The 20,132-nt window shown below is 44.2% G+C and overlaps 1 protein-coding gene across 2 annotated transcripts; it reads left to right on the top strand.

The window, feature by feature from the left end:
* Nucleotides 1–677: 677 nt before the first annotated feature.
* Nucleotides 678–14,419, top strand: IL4R (interleukin 4 receptor). 2 transcript variants are annotated; one of them, XM_042864700.1, is made up of 11 exons: nucleotides 678–701; nucleotides 3,799–3,906; nucleotides 6,852–6,993; nucleotides 8,100–8,251; nucleotides 9,409–9,563; nucleotides 10,156–10,312; nucleotides 10,778–10,877; nucleotides 11,474–11,543; nucleotides 11,655–11,731; nucleotides 11,830–12,698; nucleotides 12,753–14,419. In XM_042864700.1, exons 2-11 carry the CDS (start codon nucleotides 3,840–3,842, stop codon nucleotides 13,820–13,822), a joined length of 2,859 nt encoding a protein of 952 aa, XP_042720634.1. In that variant the 5' UTR covers nucleotides 678–701; nucleotides 3,799–3,839; the 3' UTR covers nucleotides 13,823–14,419. The 2 variants fall into 2 exon arrangements, with proteins under 2 accessions (XP_042720634.1, XP_042720633.1); XM_042864699.1 differs by having other exon boundaries at nucleotides 11,830–14,419.
* The last annotated feature ends 5,713 nt before the right edge of the window (nucleotides 14,420–20,132 follow it).

Genomic DNA, 20,132 nt, shown 5'->3' on the forward strand with positions numbered 1-20,132 from the left:
TCCCCTCACTGCGGCGGGTGGTGAGTCCGTGCAGGCGTTCGGTGCGTGCCGGTACCCGTCGGTACCCGTCCTGGGGCGGCGGTTCTGCGTTTCTGCTCTCGGCTCTGCCCGTGACGGCGGAGTTTGAGCCGCTCGGAGCCCTGTGGGTCCGCGCCGTGGGTCACTGTTGGCGTTCCTTAATCGCTCGCGGAGTTCTGTCCCGCTGGGCGTTCTGGCAGAGCGCTCACTGAGCGGCGTTCTCCGGACACGTGTGTCGCGTTCGGGGAATTTGCCGCCGTGAAACTGCTCGGAAACGATGAGTGAGCTTTTCCTGAAATGCAGATTTCGTTCTTTAACAGCTATTCCTGGTGCGTGCGTATTCAGAGAGCTTAGGGCCAATTTATGATAGTCATAAAACGGGCTAGCAGAATCGATGGACCAGCGTGAGCAGCTCCAGAAGCTGAGCCCCAGTTCCTTTCCTGCCGGAGTTTCCCTGGCTGTGTTCCATGATGAGTTTCCGCCATGCTCCGTTTCGTGAGCGAGTTTGAGTGACGCGTGTGTAAAAGACAGCACGGAACTAAATACGTGCGAGAGCTGAGCTCCCACCGACAGCCTGCGTGGATTCCCTGTTTGTCAAGGAGGGGCACGGGTTGGTTATCTCCCCCCACGCAGTGGCCAAGTGATGTTTTCAATGCTGCTGCTCAGGAAGCTGGCTGGAAAAGGTGGGTTTCACTCACAGAATGAAGGTTGAGGTTGGCCAGGACCTCTGGGTTCATTTGGTACACCCCACTTCATCAGGGTTGCCCAGAGCAGAGTGCCCAGCCCTATGTCCCTTTTGGAGATCTCCAAAAGACAGAAACTTCACAGCCTCTCTCAGTTCCTTTCCTAGAGCTTAAAATTGGATTTACTGTACTGTAAGTTATTGGGTAGTACTGCATTCTGCTCCAAGTTGTTCTGGGCTTCCCACTTGAAGAAAGGCAGGGATCTCCTGCAGACAAGCTGGCAGAGGACCAGGGGGTTGATGAGGGCCTGGAGTATCTCCAGTACTGAGGGAGGGCTGGGAGACCTGAGGCTGTTCAGCTTGGGGAAGAAAAGGCTGACAAGGGATCTCATCATTGTTTATGAACACCTGAAGTCCAGGAATCAAGTCAGTGGGAGTGATCTCCTTTCAGTGGTGTGCAGCAATAGAACACAGGGCAATGGGCACAAACTGGAACACAAGAATTTGCATACTAACACAAGGAAGAAGTTCTCATCTGTCAGAGTGACGGAGCACTGGAGCAGGTTGCCCAGAGAGGTGGTGGATTCTGATCTGGAGATGTTCAAGACCCACCTGGATGTCTATGTGTGACCTGCTGTAGGAACTGCTTTAGCAGGGGTTGGGCTTGATGGTCTCCAGAGGTCCCTTCCAACCCCACAACTCTGTGACTCTCCCTGGCGTTCCATTCAGGTGTCCATACTCAGCACTCTCCACAGCTTCTGCTGCTCTGAGCTGGAAGATCCCTGAAACTGTCTTAGTGCTTTATTTTGCGGTTTTTCAAATTATGACCAAGCACTGTGTTCATTTTAGGTGATAAATGATGCACTGTTTTGCCCTTTGTTTTCTTCTACTGTCTCCATTACACCTTTCCCCTAGATCCATCTCAGCTCCTGAGTTACTTAGCTATGGAGTTAAGTCCAGCCACTGTGGGCTTTCCCTCTGAGCAGGGGTTTGACCCACTGCATTCAGCTTCCTGCTCTGGGTTGCAGGTTGGATTGCAAGGTTTTGTCTTTCCCATTGGTTGCAGTTGGACTTGATGATCTTGAAGGTCTTTTCCAACCTGAGCAATTCTGTGGTTCTATGATAAGAAAATATATTGGAACGCAGAACCCCCAGCTTAAGTCAAACATCTGGGGCACGCGCTTCTCACCCCGTGTTGCATTTGATGTCACGTTGCATGTCCAAGAGCTGATGTTTGGAGTTATATTTCTGTGGCTCTGCTGCTTTGTATTGGCATGTAGAAACTATCATTTGGTTCCAAATTTTGTTTCACATTTTTATACAAAACCAGGTGATGAATGTTGCTTTGTATTGTTGATCTCATGCTGGCAGCAATGATGGCCTGCATATTAAACCAAGAGGAATAAGACAGGCTTTGCTTTAATAAATGTAAAACTAAAGGGTGGCTCTGTCCAATAGCAGCAAAAGTAAATTGAGCAGCCCTAGGTTGAAATGACCATCATTGGTCATTTGGGGTGCACACCCTTTGAGCACAAGCTTTGCAAATTACACCTGTAGATTAAAGATGATCCTAATTTACTTAAAGGCCTACAGCTGAAATTACTGCTTTTCTAGATATTAAATGAAATCTTTTCAATCACATCTTTTTCTCCTTCTTTTTTTTCTTTTCCTCCTCCCTCTGTTGACAGGGATGATTTGATCTGCTGATTCCAGCACAGAAGCCAACAGATGAAGCTGCTTCCAGCCCCACTGCAAATCTTTTATAGTTTTTAGGAAAGTCACTTCAACTTCTTATACCTTATTTCCTCATATATTCCGAGATCGATAGGTTTGCTGTGTACTTGGTATTCTCTGTATGTGTTACATATTTTATGAAGGTTGACCTTTTTATGTCATTATCTGACATAAAATCTTAAGAGCTTGCAGGTGTTGAAAGGTCACTTCTGAATTTTCTCCCTTTGTGTTGACTTTATAGTCTGTTTTGTTACTGTTTCATCAAAGCTGTTCCATTTTTGTCAACATACACAGAGTGTTTTTCCTGCAAGGGAAGGACTTTTTTTGCTGCCATCTGTGGATTCATGTATGCTTATGTGATACGGGATTCTTTGCCAGAGTTTTAAGGGTTTCTTTCTTATTACTTCACAATGGATTGGAAGGCAAACGTCTTCTCCTGAAAAGGACGGGAGGAAGAGCAGAACAATGTCTTGTGCTGCATTCGTCTGCTCTTTATTTCTTCTTCCAAGCAGCTGCAAAACCATCTGTATTCTTTTCCAAAATGTTACTGCTGTACTCAGCCGCGTTTTCTGTTCCCAAATGTGAAAAGATCTGCTCTTGAGTAATAGCTTTCTTGAGTATTTATGGGAAACTTACTTTTGAAGCTGGTTGTGTTTTACTGGATGAGCAGTAGTTGCTGCCGATAAGATCTCAAAACAGTTTCCATTCTGATGTTCTGTTTTCACTCAGTGTTCTTATCTCTGAACCTGTAAGAACAAAAGCTTCTGAAGCTTGTTTTAAAGAGTGATCAATTACACTTGTGGGAATAGAAGCACAGTACCTCTTCTGATCAGCACTGCCAGTTGGGTTATGAGCTGGTTATCACAGGGCTGACTTGCGTACCAAAGCAGTGATTCACTATAAAGTACTCGTACTGTTAACTGTGTTGAAGAAATCAGTGTTTTGTTGGCATTGCCTCCCTGTGTTTATTCTGGCTGACAGCAAGCAGAAAGCAGCTGCGCTTCAGAATCCTCCCAGTTTTTGAGATGAGTTATTTGAGGGAATGTGGCTTTGGTAGCACGCCTTGAGCTCTGCGTTCTTAGATGTGTATGGCATTCACATGCATGCTTCCAAAAGGTCATTAAGTAGTGTCTCAGCTAATTACTTTAAAAGGTTGTGCCACAGCAGGGTTTCCTTGCATTGTCTGCACTTCTAGCTCATTTGTATTAGCTTTATTCCCCTGCACTTCTCACAGAGCAGATTTCTGGGGGGATTGGGCATTGCAGGGATACGAATCCTAACATCTAGCAAAGCAGCAGAGAAGAACTGTGCCCTTACTTTAATTGGGACTGATGTAAGCTTATAATATTGTCATCTTGTTGCAGGATCTCAGCACAGCTCACTGTTCTGAGCCCAGAGAGTGAAAATGATGGCAAGATTCCCCGTGCTGCATACCCTGTGGATCCTTCTCTTTTCATATGCAACAATGGAAGGTACATCTATCAATGTTCTTAAATTATTATACTTAAGCTTTCCTAGCAGTATTTTCTCACAAGTAGGAATAGCTAGCAGGCAGCACTATTAATGTTAAATAGTATAAAATCTGCAACCTCAAGAGCTAGAAATATCCATGTAGTAAACTCTTAGACCTCTTTGCTTTTTTGACCTTTTCCATGTAGGCAAGAAAAAAATATAGGAATTTGCAATAAGGAGAAACTGGGGTTAGGAAAGTCAGTTCTCTGCTTCCCCGTTGTCTGATCTATTCTGAGCACTGTGTTGCAAACAGAATGCTTGGCAGTGACCCACCAACATCTGTAGAAATCTCGTAGGAATCTCTTGTTTGTTTTTATAGCTGCCACTGCTTGCCCTGTGCACTCACCTGCGGCAGACCTGCAGAGACCTATGGGGGACAAAAGCAGTAGTGTCTAGATCTGCCACCAATGGGCATCTGTCAGTCTGTGTTCTCCAAAGTTGGAAGACTGAGTTGGCTGAATTTGAACAGCTTTGAGGACACTCTGTCAGCCGTGGTGTGCCCTGCCTTGTGCCTGTGCAGGGACAGCGTGTGGTGTCGTGTGCGTTCTTCACTACACCTCTATTGCTCTGGCAAGGTGTGTGGCTGCATGAAGTCTTAATGCTGCTTGTTAGTTAATGGCTGCTTTCTGAAGTTCATCATAGCGAGAAGTTCATGGTGAAGGTAACTTAGGAAGCCCTGTTTTTCTGATGGTGCACCTTGATACTTTGGAAAATGAGTCTTAGATTTTGCTTTCTGTAGCTTTTAAGTTGTGTCACGAAAATCTACAGGGTTTTTTGGTGTTAGTGCATGCACTGGTTTTAAAAAGCCAACCAAAATAGTTAAGATAAAAAATAGCCTGTCCAAAAAAACAAGATTTCTTAGCAATTTTCTTATATGCAATGAGTTCAGACATGCTCCTAGTGCTGGGGGGGAAATCTTTCAGTTTGAATTAATGAGAAGAATGAAGGTTTGTGAGAGTACATCTTGTATGTCATCTCATCCAGGTGGATTTGCCCTAAGTTATCGAGGTTTAATTTCACAGGTGTCCACCTCCCTAATTAATGGATATTTTAAGTTCTTTCATCATGATATTCCAGTTGAGGATTAAAAAAGAAATCCAGTGTTTCGGTTCCCTTTTCTAAGTCTGTGAACTGAAAACAAATTCTTTATGGAATGTGGTTGCTAAAGGAAATTCTCAGAGATGAATCTTTAAAAAAAAACTTTTTTTTTTTAAAAAAAAAAAAAAAAAAAAAAGGAACTTTGTACCAGAGATGAGGAAAGGGGGAAAGGTCACAGGAAGAGAGTACAGAAAATAATCCATAGTGCTGGGAATCCGCGAGGACCCTGGAAGGCAAGATAAAGCTGCTGATCAGCTTAATACAGCAGGAAGAGCTTCATTTAATTCAGGTGTTCTTGAAAGTGAAATGTAATGTTTCCATATGTTAATGATAAAATTCATCTTTAAAGGGATTAGAATGTTAGTATTACTTTAAGATTTCTAACAGAAACAGTAAAAGTATATAGGGCAACAAACTGTAAACAGGAACAGAGTAAATAGTGGTTCTTGTTTGAAAGAAATGAGCAGTGTTACTATTGTAGTAGTGCAGATGCTGAGTCTTCAACTTGCTGCAGTTGGAATTATTTTTGCTTTTGTCTCACTGGTGCACACGTTTGGTGTTTTTTTGTTGTTTGTTTTCCTTCGGTTTTGTTTGTCTTTGAAGAACTGTGGGCCATTCAGAACAAGAGGGAGCAAATGCGGTGCTGCCACACAGAGAGGATCTGAGTGATAGCTCTCATAGATTAGTAACGAGGGCAAGATATTTATCTTGTGAAAAACACTTTCTAAATACTGAACAACAACGAAACCACAAGCTGCAACCAGCAGCTCCAGGCTTATACCAGTTGCTGTATCAGACAACTTCTACCGTGATTTTCATTAACAATATGAATGGTTCTTTGGCAATGTTGTATATCCTCATTTGTGTAAGTGAGCTTCATTAACATTTGAGTTCACTCAAGTGATCCAGGACTCCTTGTTAATGAAGTTTTATGGGAGGCTGTGTAGAAGGCAAACGAAAGTGATGCACATTTGAAATGAGTGTGAGAGACCACATGCTGGCAGTGGTAAATGATTGTTTCTTTGAGTCGGGTTTTTATTGAAGTACCACAGAATGCAGTGGTAAATCCTGCTGTATGTTGTATTGGTGCACCCCAAAGGGGAACTGGCCATCACAGGTTTTGCATTTGCAGATAGTGTACTGTATCAAAGTGCATGAGTTGTATCAGAAAATGTGATATAAAGGAACCACAGAAAAGGAGAAACATGGGAGGAATAGAACCAAAGTAAGGTACTTACGAGAAGATTTTGCTTTGGAGGAATAATCTGAAACAGGCACCTCTGAAGTAAGCCCTGCAGTAGCTGAAGGGCCTTACAGGATGTGAATTTGTTGACAACTAGTCTTAAATTTGCAATGTAAATGATGAGAATGGAGAGTTAGTAATGTGCTAGGCTGTGTGAGCAGAAATGTTTACTTACTGCAGAGAAACCAAATTATTTATCAATATGGCCCTTGTATAATTGCCAACAGAAAGCTTCTGGCAGGGTAAGTAAAGAAATTCCAAGAAAAATCCTAACTAAAATGATTCTGAAAACCAACGAAAGTTACTCTAAGTTTTAATGGAGGAATTGAGGGAGAGAAGAGAGAGATTTGCAGTGAGGAACTGCTCAAGGGAGGCAGAAGGTATGAGCTTAGGGAGCTTAAAGCAATTGTAGATAAAACACAAGTTCAGGCGTGCAGGCAGTGAGCTTGGTCTGACCGTTGTCTGCAGTTTGTCTTTTGAATTTAATTTTTATAAAATGTTACTGGTTAGTTCAATTTATTCTTCTGATTTTCATGCATCTCATTACGTGCTGCTTCTCCCTAGTTATGGCTACAGAACACATACAGGAATTTGCATGCTTTACTGACTATGCCGAAAAGCTGATTTGTCACTGGAAGGTGCCTGCACAGCTGAACTGCTCCCAAGAGTTCCTGCTCTACTACAGGAAGGAACTTTTTCCTCCCGAGTGAGTGCTTAATGAGACTTTCTTTTGTTGTCATTGGAACTTTATATATTCTATAGCCACTACCAGCTTTGATTCCATCCCTTTGTCATGGGTGCCTGGGACAAGGCGTAGTCAGGGCTGTCCTCATTGCCAGGAGGAAGATGTGTCCTGCAATTAACATTATGCTCTAGTGTATGGGAACTGCTGAATCACAGCCTGAATCTCAGATCGACCACCTGAGGTGAGCCCTGAGTCAGCCCTGGGAGCACAGGTGAAGACAATTCTGTGCTATTGGAAGGGGTGGAGCCTGGCTGCACCTCTGCTAGACCCCATTTAAGAGCTGACTGCCACTAGGGAAAGATCCCTTTTGGAGATTGCTCCTCTTGGAGTCTTCTCAGCTAGCCCAGGACAAGGGTAAGCTTTCCATCCATTCTTCTTCAGCATGATAACCTGTTTAGCCTAACTTTTCTGTATATTTCTTAATTATAACATCTGTATACTCATTGGTGATGCATCTGCTCAGTAGACTCCTTTACAAACTTCTCTGCATTCTTGATATGTAGCATTTGTCAAGTAGTGCTTGCAGAAACAGTAGTGTTCTCATCAGTGCACTGAGCCTTCATTTTGTGAGAAACCATGCATGATTTACCAGGCTGTAGCATACAGTGTGACTCATTGTTCACAACTGTTTGCTGCCTTCTGCAGCAGAGGCAGTGTTCCTGCCATCTCCGACAGAGGAAGACAAATCTGAGCTTTCCTCTTCCTCTCCATGTGATTTCTCCAGAGAGACTTCTGGGTAATCTTGCTTTGTACACTGCAGTAAAGCTGTGCCTGGACTAGTAGGGCATCAGTCCGCTCCTTCAGAAGGGGAGTGTGGTGAAGGCTGCTTTCAGGGTTAACTTTTCTAGATCATTTCTTAGCTTTTCATTAGTGCAGCACTAAGGGGTTTGGGAGTTGAGAGGGACTTGGGTTTGTTTTGGATTTGTTTGGACTAAATTTTTCTACAAACTGAACTTGCCTGTATCAGATTTGACTGGCTCCACAACACTGGTAAGCTTGGTTCTACACTTTCAAGAAATAGCATGCTATGCTATGTGAACAATCATAATTTTCTGCCTGTTTTTCAGAAATATGTGTGTCCCTGAGAACGGAGAAGAGAGTTTTATGTGCACTTGCACAATATATCCTGATTATTTTGTATCTGGTCTCACCTATATCCTAGCTCTACAGTTCAATGGCACCAATATGTGGAATTCCAGTGTTACACCAGCCCAAGTTGGTAAGAAACTGTTTATTTTGTCACTAGAACATTTAGTTTCAGGCTTTGCAACTCTAGCTGACTCCCCATTAATGCTACCAGAAGAGTTTTTTTTCTTAGTAGATGTGAAAACTGGAACACTGGAACAGGCTGCCCAGGGAGGTGGTGGAGTCTCCTTCTCTGGAGATGTTCAAGACCTGCCTGGATGCCTACCTGTGTGACCTGCTGTAGGGAACCTGCTTTGGCAGGGGGTTGGAGGTCCCTTCCAACCCCTACAATTCTGTGATTCTGTGAAAACATGACATTTGTAATGCTGGCTTAAATGAGAAGCATGGTTGGCTTAGAAACCTGATCCTGGAGTAGATTCTTAAGGAAAGAATACAAGAAATGGGGCAAGCAGAATGGTTTTTCCTCTAGCTTTACCATCTCAGCTTCCAGCCATCTACAATTTGGGGGCTTAAGTGTGTATTTAGAGAACTTCACTTGTTGCTGTAGAATTCAAGGATGAAGAGGAAGACGCTACTTCCAGTTCTTAGAACAGTAAGCTCTGCCTACTGAAATTCTTTCATTCCTGTCTCTGTTATCCTCTGATAAAAAGTTGATGACCCTGCTCTTTCACAGGACAAAGCATAGATACAGTTCCTATTTCTCTGTCAGCACCTGGTTTGTTTAAACTAATAAGAGTTTGTAACACTGTGTCGCCTCAAAGGCTCAGAAATCATTCATGTGCCTTGGGCAGACATTCATCTACAGTGACGATCTGATTTATTTCATACCTGATGTCACTGAGACTCAGCAGGAGGCTGCATCAGTTTCTAAGACACAGGTAGGCAGGACAGTCTGACTGCAGGGTGGTCCGAAGCTTTATGCCCAGCATATGGCACAGCATGTTATTGTGAGGGCATGGATTGTTACCACTTCTTCAGGTTGAAAGCTGCACTCAGTGCACCAAAAGTAGAGTTTGAAGTTTGCTCAGCCAACCTGGGTTTTCAGTGGTTGTTGATGAATACCTCGCAGTTGTGCTGTTTTGGCCTCCTTGCAGAGCTTAGTGAAAAGGGCTGAAATGCATTGACTCTGACATTTTGGCTTCTGATTAATGTTTTTTTGTCCCTGCTTCTTTACTTCAACACTTCTACATTTTCACGTTCTCCTTAATTGTATTTTTTTTTAATGTACAGTTAAGCCCAGGCCTCCCAAAAATCTTGCTGTTGAGAAAGCTGAAAATGGTAATTTCAATTTGAGCTGGGAGGAGAGCTATGCTGCTTCATCCATGCTTTTTGGACAGCCAGTCATCTATGAAGTAAAATACTGGAGCAAGCAGCGCCCAGGAGAGGTAAGAGACAGCTGGCCTCATTTTCTATCTCTGGAGCTTCAAGGTCTAAATGTTCTGAAGGACTTTGAAATTGTTTCATGAACAATGGTGTAAGGGCCAGCGAGGGCGAGCCCCATGGTGTTCCTGAGCATGCACTTTCTGTTGGTGTCAGTCCCAAGTCGGTTCAAACAAGGCCTTAAAGGAGTGAAACTTTCCTGACTACCACCCCAAAGGGACCAGCTGCTCACAGGAGGCAGGACGGAGACTGAAAATACAGTGCTTCTGTTACATCTGAAGTGACATCTGAAGCTGGAGGCAGTTTGTGACACTGTGGAGCATTTGAGGCATTTCAAGCGCCCTCCTGATCTCTGCAGCATTTTAGAGCAGGGCTTATTCTGCCCCAGGAAGAACATGTGTGATGGCATGTCACAGATACGACCCCTTTGTGACAGCACAATACAACAGCATGTAGCAGATAATTTGTACAGTCATTCACTTGCTCGTTTATGAGAAGTCACAGAAATGTACAACACAGTTGGCATCTAATTAGTGCCACAAGCTCTAATCCCCGTAAGAAAATCAGTGAACTCTTACTGTCTTACCTTCTTTTCAGGTTACTGTGACATCAATTAACTACCAGGCCAAAAGCTTTGAAATTACTGCAAGCTCCTTGCAGAGAGGCTATGATTACATCGCAAGTATACGGTGTAACTATACAGACTACCCAGTCTACTGGAGTGACTGGAGTGATGGAGTTGAATTTCACTATGGTAAGTATTATAACTAATCACAGCCTGGTAGAAGCAGAGACATTTAAACTTAAAAATAATAATAAAAGCAAGTGGATATAAATGAGTAAGAGAGAATGAAGTGGAAGTAGCTCTCAATTTTCCATTAGAGGGGTGAGGCTCTAAAAACAATATTTCTTAAGAGCAGCACAGAGGGTGAGAGCACAGCTGCACTACAGTTCCGTTCCAAGGACTAAGATGGGTTTGTTTCTGAGGGCGGACAAATGGCTTCACAGTACACGTGGCTATCCAAGTTCCTACCTCACTGACAGTAGGTAACTGAAGGATCTGCACTGGCCTTTAGATGTGACACATGCCATTGCCACTGGTTCTGCTGTTGATCTGCAAAGGCTTTACTTTACGTCCTCTAAAGTAGCATTTTTTGGCACTGGATTTGGTATTGTCAGTATGTGTATATGTATGTATGTAAATATATTTATTTAACAGATTATCAAGTGACATCTGAAGACATTCTGCACATGGCTGTTCCTATATCTTGCATCCTGATCATGGGAGTAGCTGTAACTTGCTATTTCTGCTTTACCAAGTAGGTATCATGCTGCTCATGGGTTTTAGAGACTAGCACTTTGCACAGATGCCAGTATTGCTGTTGTTTAACTGAACATTTAGTAGTACGGGATTTTCCTTTGTAACTTTAACTCAAACTCTGTGAGCAAACATCTTTTAAACATCAATCTGCTGCACTCTGTCATTTTCTGAAAAGATAATTGAGTATTTTTTACTAATCTCACTAGAATGGTCTTATTACAGCACTAAAATAGGCTGCATTTATGGGTCTGTTAGCTTTGAATCCCAATCTTTGCTGGAGTTCCAGTAATGATGGTTAAATATGTGCATTTCTTTTTACATTTTTAGTGGCAATATGAAAGTGGGAGCCTATCTGTTTCACATGTCACTCTAAGGGCAATTGGAAGAACTTGTGACTGTGGTTGTGTAGAGCAGTCATATGAATCAAAGTTAGTGCAAATATGTTTATGAAAAGCAGCTTCTGGAGATGTGCAGAACAGGCACTTCCTTCTATGCTCTTCTCTCCTTCTTAGCAATCTGTACTGCAGCAGCAGGAAGCATGCTGATCAAGCCAAAATTCAGTTAAAGCAAACAGTTTTTATTCTTGCCTTACAGAATGAAGAAAGAATGGTGGGATCAAATCCCAAACCCTGCAAAGAGCCATTTGGTTGTAAAAAATGTCAAGGTATTGTAAGGGCTTTGCAAAATATACCTTTTGCTGATCACCAGGAATAGAATATGGAATGTGGGAAATACTAAACATATTTTGTGTGTCCTAACACTTCTGTTTTATCAGTTTTCAGTCTTGAACTATATTGATGAAATGAAGTTCCCTTTCTATGATTCAAAGCCAAGTCATGTGGAAAAGCAAATGTAAGTAAGATAAATAGGGTGAGGGGAGAACCTCAGCTTCACAGCATGACATTTTTCTATTACATAAACGTTTCTGTCTTTCTTATTTCCTAAAACAGCAGTTGCAAAAACTGTCAGGCTCAAGGTTTGTCAAGCCAGAACTTCAAGGAAAAAGATAACATCAGAAACATTGAGAAATCTTGCAGTTGCTGCAGCAAGCCTGGAGTGTGGTTTCCAAAAGGCATTAATGCAGTTTTAACCCCTGAGACTGTTCTTGTTGAAGGGTCTGTGGAAATCTGTGAACGTTTAACAGACATTGAGACTGAGAACCAGGAAAAGACCAGCGACCAGATCACCGTATTTGAGCCTTGTGAGAGCAGTGTCAGCATGCTGAGGGAGCACGCTGAACACAATGATGCACTAGCTAACATGTTCATGGAGCTCTTGGCAGATGAAAAAAGCATGCAAGATGATAAAGATCCAGACATCATTACAAGTGAAATCTTTCAGAAACTTGAGTCAGAAAATCTTTCTCAAAAAAATCTAGTAGAAAGTGCTGTCCGGAGTCAGCAGTCAGCTGGTTCTCATAGAGACTCTCCTTTTACTGAAGCCTCTCAGGATGAGTATAATTGCAGTACAACCAGCAGGAAGTCTGCACAATCAGAAGAATCCTTTGAATCTGGCTATCGGAGCTCCAGCACAAATTCTGCTTCTCTGGATGCAAGAGATAGTCCCTGTAAGCTTCAACAAAGCCTTTTGACGTGCAGTTCTGAAAGTCAGCGTGACTCATCTGTGCTTATTTGGGAATCTCTAAATAAACCAGCCTTTGACAGAATAAGCAGCTCAGCATACAAGGGCTTTGACACCCTCATATCTCCTTCTATGGAGCCCTGTGGCTCTGCATACAAGAGCTTTCATGCTGTAATGTCTCCATCTGTGGAGCCCTGTGGCTCTGCATACAAAAGCTTTCATGCTGTAATGTCTCCATGTGTGGAGTCCTGTGGCTCTGCATACAAGAGCTTGGACACCCTTACGTCTCCATCTGTGGAGCCCTGTAGCTCTGCATACAAGAGCTTTGATGCCTTAATGTCTCAGTCTGTGGCTAGCAGTAGCTTGAATATGCACTTTGAAAATATGTGCTTGTTGCCATCTTTAACCCAATCTTCAGAGGCACATGTGAATGATGGAGTTCCAGCTTTCCTACCAGAGGAAGAAATTCATAAGCAGGCAGTGTATCAAAATCTCCAAAAGGAAGGCAGCGTGCTTGCTTGCCCTGCTGGACCTCAGCCATCTGGTTATAAGTCTTTTGATGCTGCAGTTAAATGTAGTGGTGCACACTTTGACAGTAGCAGTGAGTTTATCTCAAAGTCACTGTACGAACCCTTAGTTCATCTTTTGTACAACAGCCTGGAAGAAACACCTCCAGATAACATAACCCATGAGCCTGATGGCCGTGAGTGTTTGATTGTACAGGACTTTGATTCTGGCATTGCCCCGGGTGCAGGCTCTAGTGAGAAAGTGTCATGCAGTAGTGATGACAGCCTTTCAATTGTCAGCTCTCATGAGCTGTTGAGTGATAACAAAGATGAAAACACCAGCAGAGACAAACAGCTGTTGCATTTCTTGGAGCTGAACTGTCAAGATTTTAATGGAGAGAGAGCTATAAAGGGAACAAAACATAATGACTTGAACTGTTGTGGTGAAGGAGTGCCAGGGGGCAGCAGTGACAGAATAAGTACTGACTTCCAGTGTGCCCCATGCAACCATTTGAGGATGTTTGGAAACTCAGAGGAAAATAAAGAGGTGGCAAACAGGTGTAGTTGCTCAGCAGCAAACTTACCTGATGAATTGCTGGATGGCATGGGGCTAACTCTAAAAACTGCAGAAGAGCCTCTGGAGCTCTTGGTCTCAGACAAGTCAGCTGCTGTTTGTGCGGATAACCCTCATCTTTCTGATTCTCGCACCACTCACAATGAGAGTTCTGGACTGGCACCTGCAGTTAGAAAAAGATCATCAGAACTATTAATGGAAAACAACAGGAAGAATGAGAAAAAAGTTGAATTTCTACAGGCTCTTGCCCAGGAGGACAGCTATTACATGAAGGTTGCCTAGCCATATTTACCAGGACAGCCAAACCAACCTTTGGAAAAAAAACTGTAAGGCAAACTGATAAAGTGCTTTGTTATTCCAATCTTGCCTACAGTGATGGTTACTACAATTCAGACATGGGTTTGCTGGGTTGTAATGCTCATGCTTGCTGCTGGACTGGCAGCTGGTATATGAGGCAGACCCCTGGGTACAGAAGGGGCTAGCAGCTAACACACGGAGCTACTGCACTCTCAAGGAGGCAAAGCCAGTGTTAAGGCTTCTCTGGTGGTGGTGGTTCTCTGCAAGGTGAGCAGGAGATGCATCAAGTTGGTGTTCTTATTCAGCACATCTCCTGTGCTTGTTGCTCTGGTTCTGTATGTTGCTTGGGAAGCAAGCGAGGTGATTCAACAGTGCTGATGCATCTGGAGGTGAGATAGAATCATAGAATGGTTTGGGTTGGAAGGGACCTTGAAGAGGAAGTGGCTGATTTGTGCAGATTGCGTTGCACGTTCAAATATTTGTTTGCTGGGGATGTCCTGTGTCCGTGGCACCAGAATGTGCTATGTTTCTGTATTTGCTCAATTGAGATATGAAATAAATATTACCATCATTTGGTCTAAAGAAGTTATGTTATTGATGCTCGGTTTATTATTTTGGAAGTAAACAGATATTTTATACTTACATTGTTGTAAATAGAATCGCATGTTTCTAAATTAGTTTCTCTGCAAGTTTACTGGTTTGTGGTTAGACTGTGTAAACTCATGGATTGTTCCTTCGCTGCTGCTTTTTGTCCAGTCACAATGGAAACCATGCCTGCTGCTTTTAAGCTCTGGTTGGGCAGCTATTCCAGAAGTCATACTCATGATTCTGAATTTTGCTAGGGCATTATTATGTATTTTGGTACTGTAAATTCCACCTCAGTATGTTGGCAGCAGCACAAAATAATTAAGGACTGTTATTTTATATATGTACCTATTTAGAAAACCCTGTTGCCAATCATGAAGAGGGAAAGATAACAGGTGGCTGCTACACAGGAACTCATTTGACACATCTTGTAAGATTTGTGTCCAGCTACTCTTCAAATTCCAGGTTGGCTCAGCAGCAGAGGTGTTCATACATCACTCTCGGAGCAGTAAAAAGCGGTATATAAGCCCAGAAAGGAGACTCAGAGTGAAGTGTCTGTATTTGCATGTGACGATTAACATGTGTGGTGGAGCCAAATGAAGCGCTGATGAACATGGTAATCATTTTTTTTTAATTAAAACTATGAGGATGAATTGTACTGTGAGGTTGCGGGGCATGAAAGTGAAGAGGCTTTGCAGGACTCTAAGCAAACTCACTAAAATGGTGGGATGAGAACATGCACAAAGGCCACAATCTGCCTCCTGATTAAGATGACTCACTTCCCTAAATCCTAACAAATATTTAAGCAAAAGCCCCCAGTTATTGCAGCTACCCAGAATGGATTACTCACTGTTTGTGGTAGTGCTGCAGGGTGTGAAGGGAGGCATGGTGCTGTCAGTGTTGTTTTCTTCCCCTTCTGCCTGTGCTCTTATCCATGTGCTCTTGAGGATGCAGGAATGCCTGCATGTGGCTGGAACAGCCAAGAGAGCTCTGCTCATGCCAGCTTGGAGGCTGTTTGCTGCAGCAGTTCCTCTGCTGAGCCCCAGCTTTGTTTTCACTTTTTTCCCCCCAAACTTATTTATTTATGTTTTCCCAACATAGCTGCACTTTCCTGTCTGCTCCTTTCCATTGGGAGATGTTGTGTTCTTGAGTACTCTACATCAGCCCTCTGGTGAAATCAAACTGCATCCCTTTGGGAAGGAGGAGCCCTGTTCTCCTGCCTCGGCAGAACCCAGGACTGGTGTTTAAACATCAGGACTGTGTGCAGCCGGCCTGCCCACCCGCTGTGCTAAGGGAGGCACACTATGTGTGTGACTCAAATGTGATTTCAGCATTCCATCTCCCACTTCCTCCACTTCTGCAATCTAGAGCTATTGCTATAGGCTGTTGGGCCATAGCTACATTTCAAATGGTAAGTTTGAGGCTTAAGATTAAGATCTGCTGAGAGGGTGTGAGAGTTCTGACTTTTAGGACTTCCAGAATGTGTGTGCACCTGAGCCACACCTCCTGGGTGCTGATCTGTGTTTGGGAGGGAGAGGAGCTTCAAACCTAAAGGTTGGGGTCCTCCAACCTTTTTAGCTAGCAGGTTGCACCTATCAGGATGGAGAGCTGCCTCTTGCAGTTAAGTGTGTTTGCAGTCTTTCTCGGTTTGTTTTGTGAGACTGAAGTGCAAATGGAGACTTGTGCTGACTTTCAGCCATTCATTACTAACTCACAATTGTTCCACCTCCGTGTCATCCTTACCTGTTTGCATACCCAGAGTTGGCAGCCTGACTCACCATCCTGAGTGGGTGAAGCAGGTTCCTGAGAAAAGCAGCTGTATTCACAGTTCAGGAGGAACTCATTCTGATAAAGTGTTTTTCCTCTGCAATGAATGCTATATGGGTTTTTCTTTTCCTTCCTTCTAAACATCTTTTAGCATCTTAGAAACAAGCAGCTGAACTGAGCAGTTGCATTCAAATTCCTATCAGTCAAGAGTTTTGTCACTGGAAAACACAATAACCCCAAGAGGGGGGTGAGAGAAGTGTGGGTTGTGGGGTTAAACAGACCTGTGACATGTGTTAACCCAGGGCAGAGGCATGTTGTGAGCTTCTGTAAGAGCTTGTGGCATCATCCTGCTATGGAACCTGTGTTGATCAAGCAGGGTGTAAGAACATATAAATGCTTATCCATCATAAGCTATAAACTTTATCAAAGAAAAACAAGTGCTGTTAGGTGTCACTTTCTAGCAGCAACATGGCCAGAAGGTGAGAGAAGCAAATAAGGGGTTTGTGACTTGCCCTACCCTCCTTTTCTAACCTCATCTCTGGCTGTGAAATTATTGTATGACATAACCCCTTAGTGGAAAGAGACTGAGAGGATGGTTTGCTTTCTCCTAACTATGCCTTTTCTTTAGGAAACTCCTTAGCATGACTTCTGGCAGTTTGTGCTCTGACAGAGGTGCTTTTTTCCAATGTTTGTAAATTTATGAGCAGGTGCTTTCACATATAGTAGGTGGTTTGGGCTAATTCTCGGGGTACTGTGCCCATGCAATGCATGCATTTATGTATGTATGCACGCATCACTTCCCCACCTTTGTAGACTGAGTACAAGCTCTGCCACATGGTGATGTATCATGATCACATAATCTGGCATTTTGTCTTTCTTTTCCCCTGTTATGACTGAGGCAGCCATCCCATGCTGTCAGATTTTCATTATTTGCAGCCACAGCACACAGCCTTCAAGGCCCCATCCAAGCTGTGGTGGCAGGGTCAGGAGCAAAGCCCCAGCTCAGCCCTCAGTGGCAGAGGAATGGGGCTAATGGCGCTGGTGGAGTTCTCAGCTGCAGTGCTGTTGTCCTTACTGGTCTCTCTCAAAGTTCTTTATTGGATGAGCTGAGGATGCAATGGTGAGAGGAAACTTATGTCTCTGCTGTTATCTAGCTAAAATCTTTCCCCTGTTTCTCCCTTGTGCTGTCCTACTTCTGTCTGGTCCCTTCTATGGCTTTCTACAGCACAGAATTCCCGTACGCCCTTATTTCACCTCACCAGCAAAACTTTAAGGTGAAAGAAAATTGACTGCAGCTTTGTAACGAACAGTGCAGAGAACTGATTGCTGTGGCATGTTTAGCTGCACGGTGATGACATATTAGACTTCCCCCAGTCCAAGGGCTGTGACAGGTCTCCTAAGGAGCTCTTTGCCCAGTTCAGTGATGGATCAGCTGCTCCTGTGCTCCTACCTGTGTTTGTCCCCTGCTGTGTAAGAGCAGTGCACTTGGAGCAGTGTGGTTGGAGGTAACTGAGGCAGTGACTAACATATTGCTGGGACTTTCCTACTTGCTGCTGTTTCCCCAGCTCTTAGACGTAGGGGAATTTGACACAAGCAGAAGATTGGGGTTGGCTGCTTCTCCCCAGCTCAGCCACTACTGGTTTCACTTGCAGTAAACCGCCCACACAGCAGTAAAAATGTTAACAGGGTGAGGAAGCATTGGACTGCCTTCTGGGGGGGGGGGGAGAGAATTTCCGCACCTGGCTCAGAGTCTTAATCAGCCCTTGTTCTTGTTTTAGTGCTATGGACAGCTGCTGTGAAAGCCAGCTCTGCGCTGGCTGTGGTTTGCCCTGAAATGAGCACTCCTGGCACTGTGAGCAGCCCACAGAGGTGCCAGGTAGATGGCTCTGACAGGTTTGACGTGTGCTGCATTCACTAACCAGTACGTGTACCTGACAGGCTCTGGGCTTGGAGGTTATGTGGGGCTCTGCTCCTCAGCTGCCTGGTAGAGGGGCTCAGGGAGCACCAGGTTGCCCTGCAGCATCACAAGGGAATTAACAGAGCTGTCCGGTGACTTGTTTCTGCCCCAGGGGCAGGAACTAGGATCCGTAGTTCAGCATTAAAGCCCTATTCTGAGCTGTGCTGGGCCTTTGCAACAGATGCTGCTGTTCTGAAACAACAGCAGTTCTTCCTGCTTCTGGTCAGACAGCCCCCGCTGTTCTTAAAACTTGTCTTAAAGCCTCCAGCTGAGTTCCCCAGTGAGAAGGGCCATTGCAGTCACCTGCTGTCCTTTTTGTTTCTGTTTTACATGTTATCTGCCATTGCTTCAATTTGCCACTCATAGCACATTCTGTTCCAACTTCTGCAAATGCACAGTGGCAGGATAAGCAATGTGGAAACTGGGCTGTGCACAGTTACTCTTCCTTGACTCCAGAACAGCAGCCAAGGGATGCAAGCAGCATCCTTGTTTGATCAACAACCATACCACAGCAAAAGCTGCTATGGAGCACAAAATCCCCCAGTCTCTACTCTTTGTAAGAACAGCGTTCAAACTCCTCTTTTTGCTGAGCAGTGTAAAAAAAATCTACCAGTGTTTGGGTGGATGCAGAAGTACTGATGTGAAATTATTTTGTTGTACTAGTCCCTATGCTTCAGTGGAGCCAATAACTCCACGTTTCAGCCTTTTCAGTCTCAAGTAAAATGTGTGCTCCTTCTGTTGCCTTACAGCTTCATAGCAAGACACAGCTTCAAGCAATGAGGATGATTGCAGGAAGGCTCCAGTAAGCTCTATAGCTTTTCTGTTCAGAAATGTAATTTTAATTTTTTGGAAACACTGGTTACTCCAGAACAGGCCATATTTGTTTCCAATGTTGTTAATAGATTGTAATATATTACTAGTCATAAACTGTCCATCCTCTATCCCCATCTTTTCTCCCCAGTGTATGGTATACCACTGCCAGCTGCACCAGGACAGTGTGTGCTATGGATTTAGGGGTGAGCTAGCGGTGCTTTTGGAGGCTGTGCACTGCCGTGCAGCCATCTGTAGCTCCCTGCTTGCACACCGAGGCAGCATGCAGGGTGAGCCATCAGCTTTTGCTTTGAAAGTGCTTCCACAAAAACAAGTTGAAAGCAGCTGGTATGTTTGCAAACCTATTTGAGATGCCAAAAGCTGAGCAAGGTACACTCAGTTGCTACACCCAGCCCAGGAAGTGGAAGGCCTGCTGTAAAAACTTGTGGCCAAGCAGAGTGGCAGAGTGGGTGAGGTGAAGCTTTTGCCACAAAAAGCCATATGCCAACAGCACTGCTCTGATCTTGGTGCACCGCTGGAGGCAGAAGGGATGTGCTGATAGATGTTGGCCCTAAATGGGTGTGATAGGTACTTCTGGAGGGAGAGACCTGTGTATGGGCTTCCAAAGGAGCCTGAGCACCTGAGGAGGGTGGTGTGGAGGCTCCATCAAAGAAATCACTATTTCCTGCAGGCTGAATGTCTGCCAGCAGGTTCCAGCACAGCAAAGCAACCAAGGAGAGAGCTCTGGGTACGTTCTGCATGGTTTAGACGAGGGTGATGGATCTGAGCAGAGCTGTAGGTTTCTGTTCCAGATGGTCATGGTGAGTTGACAGGCGCAGTCATTTCTGTTTCTGCTTACCACTGTGTATCTGGTGATTTCCTAAGAGAAGACACAAGGCTGTGAGTTCTCCCCTCCATGTGAGCAAGACACACAGTCACAGCGCTGTGAAGGTAAGCCCTTTTCCTTAGGTAGGAGCCAAAGCAACATCTGCTACAGCCTTCATGCAGAACGGGGTCAGGCTGAGATGCGTACTGGGGACAATAAGAGGCTGAGCCTACTCCTGGTGGCTATAAAGAGATAATAAGGAAAGAGGGAGTGTGGAGGGCAGTGTTGTGGGGGTCTGTGTGGGTGGCACTCAGCATTCCCCACAATGAAAGCAATGCACTCCCTTCTCT

The sequence above is a fragment of the Lagopus leucura genome, unplaced genomic scaffold (assembly GCF_019238085.1).
Source record: "Lagopus leucura isolate 7727_CA_CO unplaced genomic scaffold, USGS_WTPT01 Super-Scaffold_760, whole genome shotgun sequence".
NCBI classification, from domain to species: Eukaryota; Metazoa; Chordata; class Aves; order Galliformes; family Phasianidae; genus Lagopus; species Lagopus leucura.